Source organism: Schistocerca serialis, chromosome 2 (assembly GCF_023864345.2).
Source record: "Schistocerca serialis cubense isolate TAMUIC-IGC-003099 chromosome 2, iqSchSeri2.2, whole genome shotgun sequence".
Taxonomy (NCBI): Eukaryota; Metazoa; Arthropoda; class Insecta; order Orthoptera; family Acrididae; genus Schistocerca; species Schistocerca serialis.
The window spans coordinates 729,412,798-729,426,569 of NC_064639.1; the positions used below are offsets into that span (position 1 = coordinate 729,412,798).

At 40.7% G+C, this 13,772-nt stretch overlaps 1 protein-coding gene across 1 annotated transcript in view; it reads left to right on the plus strand.

Moving 5' to 3' along the window:
- The window catches only part of LOC126456372 (Down syndrome cell adhesion molecule-like protein Dscam2), a 155,194-nt gene extending 141,726 nt beyond the window's left edge, over positions 1 to 13,468 (plus strand). Inside the window, exon 16 of the mRNA XM_050092126.1 lies at positions 12,891 to 13,468. Coding sequence (XP_049948083.1) covers positions 12,891 to 13,004 — 114 coding nt within the window. The 3' untranslated portion in view covers positions 13,005 to 13,468. The remainder of the gene's footprint in view (positions 1 to 12,890) is intronic.
- Positions 13,469 to 13,772: the final 304 nt, after the last annotated feature.

Here is a 13,772-nt window from a genome sequence, read left to right on the forward strand (position 1 = left end):
GTTCTTTCTTTTTCACTTTAGGGACTAATGAGCTTCATTATTCCATAATTGTAGTACTAATAACACTATTACTTTACTGTTGTCACTGTTTCTTGTCTTCCACATTTGACAGTTTTTGATCATGAGACATTTTTGTTATGATATTCTTTCAGAAGTAAAATCTGTTGTTGTGAGTAAACAGCACAGAGTCTTCATTTATTCCTTTTGCAATCACATTTGCTGTATCTCACTCAGAGCCTCCAGTTTCAACAAATTAAAACTTTTGTATGTAACCATACCAACACTGCAACTTAGATGCACAGATTTAATTGTTTGTCAGAAGTTGATTGTATCTACTGTCTAGACTTTTGATCAAGCAAATAAGAATGGAAAACCCTTTGTTATTTAGAACCAAAATGATTCTTTGGCCTGCTTTCCTCATATCTAATATTTTGTCTTCAGATGTACTTTCATATGCCTGTGATGATAGTTCACTCCCTATTTATTTAGTGCAGTATATTCATCTTTCAGCACTTCTTCCTGAAGTAGTAAAACTTCATTTTGATAGTTTAAGCATTTGGACTAGATACTTCTCCAGAGAATGTACTTTATATTTTCTTTCAGTTTCAGATGTTTCTTTCTTTACTTTTTATTGACTGTACATTTTTTCAATATGCATCTCCCCTACAGCATGAAATAAATACATTTTTTCATAAGAATTTCCAAATGGCCACCATTTTAACATTTGAGTAAGCACTAGGAAATGATAACTCTTGTACCTAGTACATAAGACTGTGAACTTTTTGCTATTTGTCTTTCAAATTTTCATTTTTTGGCATCTGAATCCTCTTTTCTAATGGCAGTAGCAGATGTTAAAGTATATGCAACACAATATCATGTGTGCACTTAGTAGTCACCTAATAGTAAACTGGGAAGAACACATTCATTCATTCAGAATGAGATACGATTTATAAGATCTTCTTAGTTTACAAGCAGTTTCATTTAAAATGATCAGACTGTGTGATGTTACTTGTTGGTGCTGCTGACACTGCCATATGCCACTGTCAGATGACTCAGTCAAATAGCTCTCTTACAAGTAATATTTTCCTTGGTGCCATTCTATGTGAAGTCACCCAATATGGATGGTTCTACCAAACAGACCATCTACAAATTTAATGAAAATTGTGCAGAATTTACCTGCATGAACTTCTGTCAATCTTTAGTTCTGTTTGTAACTCAGTAGCCTATTGGTACTGGTGCTAAAGCCATTTTCACAAGGGCTACTTAATCTATTTCACTGACAACACTTGAGGAATTAAGGTCAAAATTAATTTTTTTCTTGGATGTATTCTACTTCTTCTTCATTTATTTGATTGGCTGCTTGCAACACACACAATTAAGAAATTGCCTGTTTGCAAGGCCAGTCGATCTGAGAACATTTTTCCACACTTATCATTTGGCAGCCCCCTTCTTCCCCATTTCCCACATATCTTTCACTCATGTCAGTTTTTGCTACTAACTGTGATACAAATGTATACAAATCCTGCATGTAGGTGCCACAGGTGCCCTCACAGCTTGGCATCCCAAGCAGCCACTACTACTTGTTTTATGTCCTGTATCTTACAGTTGTGGTGCCTCTGGTACCCTTCTTAGCTTGATACCCCAAGCAGTGATCACTTGAGCCTTAAAACTGGCCCTGTTTAATTGTGTTAGATTGCTCCAATTCTCTACAATCAAGTCCACCAGCTGTTGTAATTTTCAAGATTTAAATTTTCACTCTGCAGTGGACTGTGTGCTGATATGAAACTTCCTGGCACATTAAAACTGTGTGCCAGATTGAGATTCAAACTCACAACCTTTACCTTTTACAGGCAAGTGCTCTGCCAAAGAGCTAGCCAAGCACAACACATGACCTCTCCCCGACTGTGGCTGAGCAATATCTCTGCAATATCCTTTCTTTCAGGAGAGCAGTCCTGCATATTTTGCACAACAACTTCTGTGAAGTTTAGAAGGTAGGATATGAGGTACTGGCAGAAGTAAAGCTGTGAGGATGGGTCGTGTGTTGTACATGGGTAGCTCAGATGGTAGAGCACTTTCCTGCGAAAGGCAAAGGTTCCGATTTTGAGTCTAGGTCTGCAACACAGTTTTAATCTGCCAAGAAGCTTCATTTTGCCATTTTAGTAATAACTACATCACCAATCTCATGCATCTTTAGGTGCTATACCAAAGGCTGATTTATTGGGGTTGTTAGAAATCTTGATCACATCACCCTCACCTAATTCACATCTGGGATGTTCTCGTTATGGAAATTTTTTTTAGTTTATGGGCACAGTTCTTGTGCTGGTTTTTTATCAGACATACATTTTAGGTGATGAGCCACATCTAAATCAGCTGAGGTGAGCACAGCCATATTCATATTTCTGAGTCTTTTTGCCAAACTGCATACAGTATGATCTTTCTAAAAATTAATACTTGTGTATGAACAGTGCCTCATGATGAAAACATAGCTGGTTATTTTACCCAACATAAACCATTTTATTGATTTGAAGCTACTGTTCTTTAAAAGAGTGGTTTTAGGGCTTTTACTCCTGTGCAGTGGTAAACAGTCAAATGGCACAGATAACTGTTAACATTTCAAAGCTGCAAGCTTATAACTGATTATTCCCTACATGCTAGGCAGCAACTTGTCTTGGAATCCTGAACATATTTTTACTTGCCTGATAAAAATAGTGAAAGCACTCAGAAGACATGTTCAGATTTCAATGTAACTTCGTACAAGCATACACCATTGGTGGGTATGTAAATGATTAGTTCTCTGTGACATTTACATCAGCCACTTGAGAGCATTAGTGTTGTTTATGTTAAATGTTGTTACCAGGGTATATAAAGGGTTTGGACACTTTGAAGGACAGAGATGTTGTGTACTATGTTATCAATACCTGGCAGTGTTTGAAATTGCGGCTCTCCATTTGCCTGGCTGGTAGATTTTGCAATATCCAGACCTGCAGAGCATTCAAATGTGACAATCACCCCATGCAGGACAGCATCAAAACATGAGGGCAGACATACTCATTAAGGCTCCTGTTGACAACATCTGATGACCACAAAGGAGAATCACCATATTGTGCACAAAGCAAATTGTAATCCCTTCCATCTGTATCTGTCATCTGAGAACACGTAATGATCCCTCTGCAACATTCTGTGTGATCCCACACTATTGGTTGGAGACTAACAGTAACCAGAGAAGAATACTACTGTCCCATGAGTACAGTGTTCTTAACACCATAAAACAAACAGCTGTGTTTGGACTGTTGCTGTGACTCAGAACTGCTGATGAATGGCATTGTATTGCGTGCATCAATTAATCACAGATCTGTCCAGATGATGCTGAGTATGGCAGCAACCTGAAAAAAAGTTCCATTCTTCCAATTTTTAAGAGAGGCTTTAGCATGACGATGTGGGAAGCCATCAGGGTGACTTCAGGTCACAGTTGGTAGTAACTGAGGGAACTCAGATGGCACAATGGTATGTCATGGACATCTTCCATCGTCATGAGTTATCTCTCATGCAAAACTACCATGGTGCCATTTTTCAACAGGACAATGCTCATTCACACATCTCTAACAGCTATCAGCATGATGCTGAGGTCCTCTTGTGGCCAGAGGAATTCCCACATATGTCCTTAATAAAACACCTGTGGGACCAGCTCAGAAGTCAACTTCATCCTTGTCCCAGTATCCATGACATCGAGGAACCATTACAACAGTTATGATCCAGCTTGTCTCAGGACAGGATACAGTGGTTTTATGACACCCCTCCCAAATGAATTAGTGCTTGCACCCAAGACAAAATGATGCACTGTAATACTGATAAGTGGACTCATACTGCCAAGTTCTTTCTAAATTTGATTCAATACTGCAATCACCAAAATACATCACACACCCTCTCAACCCATTAAGCTTCATTTTGTTTCCTCCTCCCCTTCTGGGCACCCAAGTTTTTTGTCAGGCAGTGCAGTTCAATGTAATTCAACAAGGAGCACACAATGCATTAATCTTCCAATCATAATTTGAAAGAGGGAACAAAAATTTTATTCTTCACTAAACTAAAAAAAGTATTTAAATTCACTGATGAAACACCAAAATTTAAGCCTAATTTCTGCACCTTAACTGAAATGACATCAAAATAGAAACAGAAGTTTCTGATAGATTTAAATGTTTTGTTTTCAGTGGTGTACACAATAAAAAATCAGGTTTGTCGGTTTTAAGATATGTAGTGTCACAAATGGGGACAGTTTGGTACATGCAGAATTTTTTGTAACCTTGAAAGCTGATTGTGAATACCTTTGCACTAAAGTTCATGAATCACTAGTCTTCTGACAGGCAGCAGACAGACAATGCGCTGACAAATGATCATGTTTCACTTGCATTTTAGTCACTTCCATTAGGTACATTCTGTACAAATTCCAATAAAACTGGAGACGGCCAAGCCAAGAGTCACAGGTCATTTTACTATAAATCACTAATCTACCTTGAAATCTCTTGACTGGTGAGGAAATACCTGACAGTACAAGTGTCTGCTTGGCACAAATTTTATATTTTGTGAGGTATCATTTCAATGGTTACCACAGTTTCCTTACTTCCTAACTTTCATTTCTAAGTCCACAGTTAAAAATACAATGACAGGCAGATTTCTGTGGTAAACCAGTGAAATCATCTCTCTCTCTCTCTCTCTCTCTCTCTCTCTCTCTCTCTCTCTCTCTCTCTGTGTGTGTGTGTGTGTGTGTGTGTGTGTGTGTGTGTGTGTGTGTGTGTGTGTGTGTATGTGTGTGTGTGCATGCGAGAGTGTGTGTGTTTGTTTATATAATGTAGCAGCCAGGTTGGTGACTGCTACAGTCACCCAAGGATAGCACCTGACCATCAGGATGTTTAGTATAGGTGACCTCGGAGAATGGGTAATGCCAGACCTGTGGCAATGGGAATCCAGAGAATGACTTCGGGTGACAGCCTTTATAGGCAGCTTGTTATTTACAGCAAAGTCAGCTGGCATCTGTAGTCAGGAAAAGCTGAGGTGTAAAATGCGATTTCGGCAATGTTGGTGGCAGCCGTCTGGAACAGCCTTGCTGAGACAGTGGAATCAGCATAGCTTGACACAGAGAAGTGGACGGCAGCAGAGAAGTGTGCCAGCAGTCTGGGAGATGGCAGGCGAGATTCTATGTGCATAGGTTGAACCCAGGATCCCCGGAGACAGTGGACTGCACAGCACTGGTATGTGGTGAATGGTCCCACTAGGCTGGACTAAGTTCAGTGCCTGAGAGCCTCAGGCTAATGGGTGTTAGCAGGCCAAACACTGTGCCTAGCAGCCAGCATTGACAGCGGAGGCAGCCAGTTGGGGTGGAGATGCCTCAGTGCTGGGGCTGGTGTAGAAATCAGGACCACCGCTCCAGAGCTGAAGCACAGCCTATTTTTCTCCAGTGCAAGTGATGTTTGGCAGGACTTGAAGGCCTAAATATATTTGTATGATCAGTGTTGTGCAAAGAAGCACTGCTTGTTGTCTTGTATGCCTGAAAAGTGCTGACTCAGACAGTGCATGTGGCATAAGCTGGCCTGTCTTAAGACAGGATACGAATGCTGCTTTAGCAGTATGTCAGTGTCTTCCAACGACTTCTGTAGCAGGTAGCACACTTGTGCACCAGCTAAGACAATGTTGCAACCAATTCTCCCCTTTTGGGGGGACAGTACACAATGTTGTTCGTAAAAGATTGAGACAATGGGCGTACAAACTGTAGCTTCATCACAAAATCAAGTTAGAAGACAGGCTACGATGGAAGGCACTTCTGTAGACAATTCTGGAAAAAATGGGTGACAACGATGCATTCCCCAGTTTTGCCTGTTTCTCGGACAAGGCCACATTCCATATTTCTGACACAGTAAACATGCACAACTGCCGCATATGGGGAAGTGAATCCCCACGTGGTGATAAGAGCGTGAATCACCTTCTCTGAAAGTGAATGTTTGGCATGCATTGTTGAAAGACTGGACTACGTCATAGGCCCATTCTTCTTCACAGAGCCTACAGTTAACGCAAAAGCGTAGATATGTTGAAGCTATATGCCAGGCCACAACTTCCTCGTGATGTTACTTTTCAACAAGATGGTGCACCATGACATTTAGCAGACACTGTGAGGGATATCTTTGATCATGAGGTCCCAGATTGCTGGATTGGGCCCCTAGAAGACCAGACATTTTGCCACTTGATTTTTTTCTGTGGGGCTTTATCAAGAATCAAGCATACCAGGTACCAATTCATGACTACCAGATCTGCATCATCACAGTTGCGCAGCTATTGCAAATGTGATGCTTGCAACGCTGCAGAGAGCTTGGAGAGAATGAATACAGATTAGATGTGTATCACACCACTAATAGTCTGCATATTGAAAGTATTAGATGTGTAACAAAACATTTTGAGTTACCAAACTTGTAGAAATATACCATCAATAAATATCTCAATTACTTCTCAAGTTGCTACATTTTATATAATTATATGTTTAACATGGACACCTTGTACTTACTGGGAGTGCCAGGCAGGCAGGCCTGGAGCCCCCACTGCTGTTTAATGGTGGATTACTATTCCCCTCCTTTGACCCTCAATCACACCTCTTATTAGTTTTCTGCCTGCAATTCCCAATGCCCTACTTGCCCACATTTCTTACACTGTGGCTAAAGGCACTCTCACCATATGTGGCCTGACCACCCACAATAGTAACACTTGACTGCTGCAGAATATACTCTACTTCTATCGTGAACTTGCGTCACTGCATCAGCTTCTTTCAATGCTGCTGCAATTCCCATGGCTTTAGTAAAATTCTCAGGGAACACAGCCCTTACTTTCCTTGACACATCAGAAGGTGGCACCACAAAAATGCATTTAATGTGCTCTGCTCTGCCTCTTGCAGAAGGACCATGTTTGTGTCATTGCTCCTGTTTGTATCATTGCTGTCTGTTAACACATATGTGTTGACAAATAATGTTTTAATCCTTTTCTCTATAATACCTACAGCCATTCTTCTATTGTAACAACCCATCACTCAGGACTCTCTAATGTCATTGCATTCCATTAACTCCTCATTAAACATTACATATCCTTTAGTATAAGCCCCGTGGTCTAGGGGTAGCTCAGCGCGTTCGGTCAGAGGGTTAGCTGCCCTCTGTAATAAAAAACTGAGTTAATCGATCAACGACGAACTGAAACGGGTGTCTTACGACGTCCGCCCCGAGCAGATTCAACGAACAAAAGCGAACAAAATGAGGAGATTAAAAAAAAAAAAAAAAAAAAAAAAAAAAAAAAGGGGTAGCATCTTTGATTCATAATCAAAACGTCTTCAGTCCCGGGTTCGATCCCCGCCACTGCCTAAATTTTGATAAATAATCAGCATTGGTGGCTGAAGACTTCCGGCATAAGAAGTCAGCCTTATTCTGCCAACGGCCTTGTCAAAGTGGGTGGAGGAGCGGATAGAGGTTCAGGGCACTCTCTTGTCCTAGGGGTGGGAAATTGCCCCTAAAGGTGGAAAAATCAGCAATGATCAACGACACGAGGATGCAGAAGGCAATGGAAACCACTGCATTAAAGACACGTAACGTGTATCCACAGGACATGTGGCCTGTAATTGAAGAAGTGTCATGATGATCTCTCCATTGGCAAAAGATTCCGGAATAGTCCCCCATTCAGATCTCCGGGAGGGGACTGCCAAGGGGGAGGTTACCATGAGAAAAAGATTGAATAATCAACGAAAGGATAACGTTCTACGAGTCGGGGCGTGGAATGTCAGAAGCTTGAACGTGGTAGGGAAACTAGAAAATCTGAAAAGGGAAATGCAAAGGCTCAATCTAGATACAGTAGGGGTCAGTGAAGTGAAGTGGAAGGAAGACAAGGATTTCTGGTCAGATGAGTATCGGGTAATATCAACAGCAGCAGAAAATGGTATAAGAGGTGTAGGATTCGTTATGAATAGGAAGGTAGGGCAGAGGGTGTGTTACTGTGAATAGTTCAGTGACCGGATTGTTCTAATCAGAATCGACAGCAGACCAACACCGACAACGATAGTTCAGGTATACATGCCGACGTCGCCAGCTGAAGATGAACAGATAGAGAAAGTGTATGAGGATATTGAAAGGGTAATACAGTATGTAAAGGTGGACGAAAATCTAATAGTCATGGGCAAATGGAATGCAGTTGTAGGGGAAGGAGCAGAAGAAAAGGTTACAGGAGAATATGGACTTGGGACAAGGAATGAAAGAGGAGAAAGACTAATTGAGTTCTGTAACAAGTTTCAGCTAGTAATAGCTAATACCCTGTTCAAGAATCACAAGAGGAGGAGGTATACTTGGAAAAGGCCGGGAGATACGGGAAGATTTCAATTAGATTACATCATGGCCAGACAGAGATTCCGAAATCAGATACTGGATTGTAAGGCGTACCCAGGAGCAGATATAAGACTCAGATCACAATATAGTATTGATGAAGAGTAGGCTGAAGTTCAAGACATTAGTCAGGAAGAATCAATACGCAAAGAAGTGGGATACGGAAGTACTAAGGAATGACGAGATACGTTTGAAGTTCTCTAACGCTATGAATACAGCAATAAGGAATAGTGCAGTAGGCAGTACAGTTGAAGAGGAATGGACATCTCTAAAAAGGGCCATCACAGAAGTTGGGAAGGAAAACATAGGTACAAAGAAGGTAGCTGCGAAGAAACCATGGGTAACAGAAGAAATACTTCAGTTGATTGATGAAAGGAGGAAGTACAAACATGTTCCGGGAAAATCAGGAATACAGAAATACAAGTTGCTGAGGAATGAAATAAATAGGAAGTGCTGGGAAGCTAAGACGAAATGGCTGCAGGAGAAATGTGAAGACATCGAAAAAGATATGATTGTCGGAAGGACAGACTCAGCATACAGGAAAGTCAAAACAACCTTTGCTGACATTAAAAGCAAAGGTGTTAACATTAAGAGTGCAACGGAAATTCCACTGTTAAATGCAGAGGAGAGAGCAGATAGGTGGAAAGAATACATTGAAAGCCTCTATGAGGGTGAAGATTTGTCTGATGTGATAGAAGAAGGAACAGGAGTCGATTTAGAAGAGATAGGGGATCCAGTATTAGAATCGGAATTTAAAAGAGCTTTGGAGAACTTACGGACAAATAAGGCAGAAGGGATAGATAACATTCCATCAGAATTTCTAAAATCATTGGGGGAAGTGGCAACAAAACGACTATTCACGTTGGTGTGTAGAATATATGAGTCTGGCGACATACCATCTGACTTTCGGAAAAGCGTCATCCACACAATTCTGAAGACGGCAAGAGCTGACAAGTGTGAGAATTATTGCACAATCAGCTTAACAGCTCATGCATCGAAGCTGCTTACAAGAATAATATACAGAAGAATGGAAAAGAAAATTGAGAATGCGCTAGGTGACGATCAGTTTGGCTTTAGGAAAAGTAAAGGGACGAGAGAGGCAAATCTGATGTTACGGCTAATAATGGAAGCAAGGCTAAAGAAAAACCAAGGCACTTTCATAGGATTTGTCAACCTGGAAAAAGCGTTCGACAATATAAAATGGTGCAAGCTGTTCGAGATTCTGAAAAAAGTAGGGGTAAGCTATAGGGAGAGACGGGTCATATACAATATGTACAACAACCAAGAGGGAATAATAAGAGTGGACGATTAAGAACGAAGTGCTCGTATTAAGAAGGGTGTAAGACAAGGCTGTAGCCTTTCGCCCCTACTCTTCAATCTGTACATCGAGGAAGCAATGATGGAAATAAAAGAAAGGTTCAGGAGTGGAATAAAAATACAAGGTGAAAGATATCAATGATATGATTCGCTGATGACATTGCTATCCTGAGTGAAAGTGAAGAAGAATTAAATGATCTGCTGAACGGAATGAACAGTCTAATGAGTACACAGTATGGATTGAGAGTAAATCGGAGAAAGACGAAGGTAATGAGAAGTAGTAGAAATGAGAACAGCGAGAAACTTAACATCAGGATTGATAGTCACGAAGTCAATGAAGTTAAGGAATTCTGCTACCTAGGCAGTAAAATAACCAGTGATGGACAGAGCAAGGAGGACATCAAAAGCAGACTCGCTATGGCAAAAAAGGCATTTCTGGCCAAGGGAAGTCTACTAATATCAAATACCGGCCTTAATTTGAGGAAGAAATTTCTGAGGATGTACGTCTGGAGTACAGGATTGTATGGTAGTGAAACATGGACTGTGGGAAAACCGGAACAGAAGAGAATCGAAGCATTTGAGATGTGGTGCTATAGACGAATGTTGAAAATTAGGTGGACTGATAAGATAAGGAATGAGGAGGTTCTACGCAGAATCGGAGAGGAAAGGAATATGTGGAAAACACTGATAAGGAGATGGGACAGGATGATAGGACATCTGCTAAGACATGAGGGAATGACTTCCATGGTACTAGAGGGAGCTGTAGAGGGCAAAAACTGTAGAGGAAGACAGAGATTGGAATACGTCAAGCAAATAATTGAGGACGTAGGTTGCAAGTGCTACTCTGAGATGAAGAGGTTAGCACAGGAAAGGAATTCGTGGCAGGCCGCACCAAACGAGTCAGTAGACTGATGACCAAAAAAAAATCCCTTAGTGTCCCCAATAAAAATGTAATTTATCCATATTTAAGATATAAAAGTTACAACATAGTGATTGTTAACATGTTATCCACAAATGTCAATATATCCTCCCCAGCTTTACCAGAAAAAGGAGAGACTAAGCCACAAGTGTTAGCAGCTAGGAAGGGTGTTAACATACTGGATGCAGACTCTTCCCTCTTATCTTCTTTCAATGCCTCTAAATGCTTGCATAATTCTGTATGGTCTGCTGCATCTTCAACACTTGATATAGTAAGGCATGAGTGGATTTTGCAGTAGTATCCTCCCCCCCCCCCCCCCCCCCTCACCCTCCCCGCAGTTTGGACCTTGCAAAGCCAGTGCCTACAATAACAGGGAAGATATTCAATAGGAAAGGAATCAACAACAAAACTACCAGTGTGAAAAACATTGCACTGCACTCACTGTGCTGGAGTGTCATTGTAGACAATTTCCTCACAAAGTTGTTCACTGTTTTCTGGCAGTAGTCTAAGGCACTGCAGTCATGGACTGTGCAGCTGGTCCCGGCGGAGGTTTGAGTCCTCCCTCGGGCATGGGTGTGTGTGTTTCTCCTTAGGATAATTTATGTTAAGTAATGTGTAAGCTTAGGGACTGATGACCTTAGCAGTTAAGTCCCATAAGATTTCACACACACTGTACTTCTGTAAGCAGACTTTAGCAGTCTGGGTTGCCGGCAGCAATGTAATCACCCAAGTACACACAGAAGGCCACGAGATTTTCAGAGTGTTGATTATGGGTATCCTGAGGAAATGGGTAATGCCAGAGCTGTGGAAATGGTGAAGCTAGAGAATGATCTCAGGTCATATAAAGTTTTTATTGGCATTCATTCTTGACAGCACAGTCAGTTAGTACCCCTAGTCAAGAGCAACTGAAGTGATAGAATGTATCATCAGTAGTGCTGGTGGCAGCCTTGCTGAGTTGGCAGGGTCAACACAGCAAACTCCAGAGAAAGCCAGATTTGGCATGACCTGGTTTGAACCTGGGATCCCCAGAGACGGTGGAGTGCTATGTGCTGGTGTGTGCTGAATGACTGCACTGGAGTCTGCCCAGTCTGTTACGTGACAGTATTATGCTACCTGATGCTAGCAGGCCCATGACTGTCTCTAGCATCTGGTGTGGACTGAGAAGGCAGCTGGTTGGCATGGAGACTGCATCAGTGCTGAGACTGGAGTCAAAGCACAACTGAAAGCAAAGCGTAGCACTATGCATCATGTTAGAAGCCCAGCCTGATGTCAGGGCATGACAAGTCTAATGTTGTGAGGTGAGGGACATGTCCCCAGTGCAAATGATCTTCTGCAGGGCTTGGAGGCCTAAGTATAGCTGTTCAGACAATACTGTTGTGACAAAAAGCTCTGCTTGTTGTCGCTTACAATGAGATGAGCTGTTCCAGGTGGTGTACATGTAGAGCAAGCTGGACTGTCGTAAGGCATCCTGTGACGTGCAGGACTTAAGCTAGCAGTATGACAGTGTCTGCCACTGGATTTTCTTAACTGGCAGCCCACCGGGGTGGCCTGCTCCAGCCAAGTGTGGAGTAAGCTGTGGTGGCTACAAGAAATGAAATATCTAGTAGTTTCACAGACAAAAGATTGCAACATGTGTGACATATATGAATGTGTGGTGTCTGCTCTTTCGAGCATGTCAAAAAGAACAGAACACCATACAGAATCTGCAGCTTGGATAAATAATGAATTCCTTCCTTTTCCTTTCCTTTCTCCCCCCTATACATTCAATTTACATAATGTGTGATACAGTCAGACTATAGAAAAATCAACCAAGGACATGAGGAACAGATCTTTAATAATGAAAGTATATCAAATAAGTTCCTTGTGATCATTCTACAGGATGTTTTTTTAGGATATATCTCCAGGCAATACTTATATTTTGTGTACAAGTCACTGTTTTTGGAATAATGCTTATGTTATGACACTAGAACTTGTAATTATGTGTGCAGTTATGGTTTAATATAACTGGGAGAGCTCCCTACAATTACTTGATGATAATGAAGAAAATCAGTATTACCACGTAATTTGAGGATGCTTTTAAGTAGCTCTCATAAACCTGTATCATGACCTTTGACATACTCTACAAATAAACAGCAATAACAGTAATAATAATAATTGTTATTATTATAGTTATTTTTATTTATAATTTATAATTAGATCTCACAAAGGTATTACACAGTGTCCAGTATTCATAAAATTTCGCTGGGGTTTTACAGAGTAGTAGCAGCATTCAGTCAGTCCAGATGAAAATACCTAGTAGAACAAGATCTGAAAACGAAGTTGTTGACTGGATCCCACTCCACAGCCTACATCAGTCTAACAGGTACTGAGTCTGGAGTAGCTTGTGCCTTGTTGGCTCCAGATTTTCATCTGCTGACAACAGTGTTTAGTGTTTGTGACCATGGAAGAGAATATAAGTACAAATAGTAACCGTAAAATATTCAAGTGCCTTCAGAGACAACAGAAGCAGAAGAGGAGAAAAGATTTTTATATTGTATCAAAAATAACACACTATACATTATAAAGAATAAATATTTTTGAATCATTGTTACTGTGTGACATATGACATTTGCACACATTTTAAGAATTATAATGTGTCAAATACTTGATGTCAAGCTTCATCTAAGCATTAACTTGTCTTGGTACCACTGTAAACTTGTGTCTACTAACAAAAGGTTATATTTTATATGTGACTCTGACATTTTATACCATATTATTGATAATACGCTATTGTAAATGTTTGTATTATGATCACATGTTCTGCTACTTTCTCAATAGTCTCACAGGAGATAAAATGCCGAAATGTGATTTAAATTTTAAAAACCTGCTGATGTAATTTACCAGTGGTATTAATAAGTATGTGATATTAACTTTCTTTCAGGACTGTAAATCTCCATAACATGAACCCATATTTTAAAGCTTGTATGGTGACATTTTCTCATGCTTTCATTTTATAGTAAAAACGGAACATGATTGATGACTGCTCGTTTTTTACTTTCCCACTTACAAGAATTAAACATTGCAGCTACAGTAATGAAAAGGGATATACATGAAATAAAGGAAAGGCTACCACTCACCTATTGCTGATGGATGTGGGG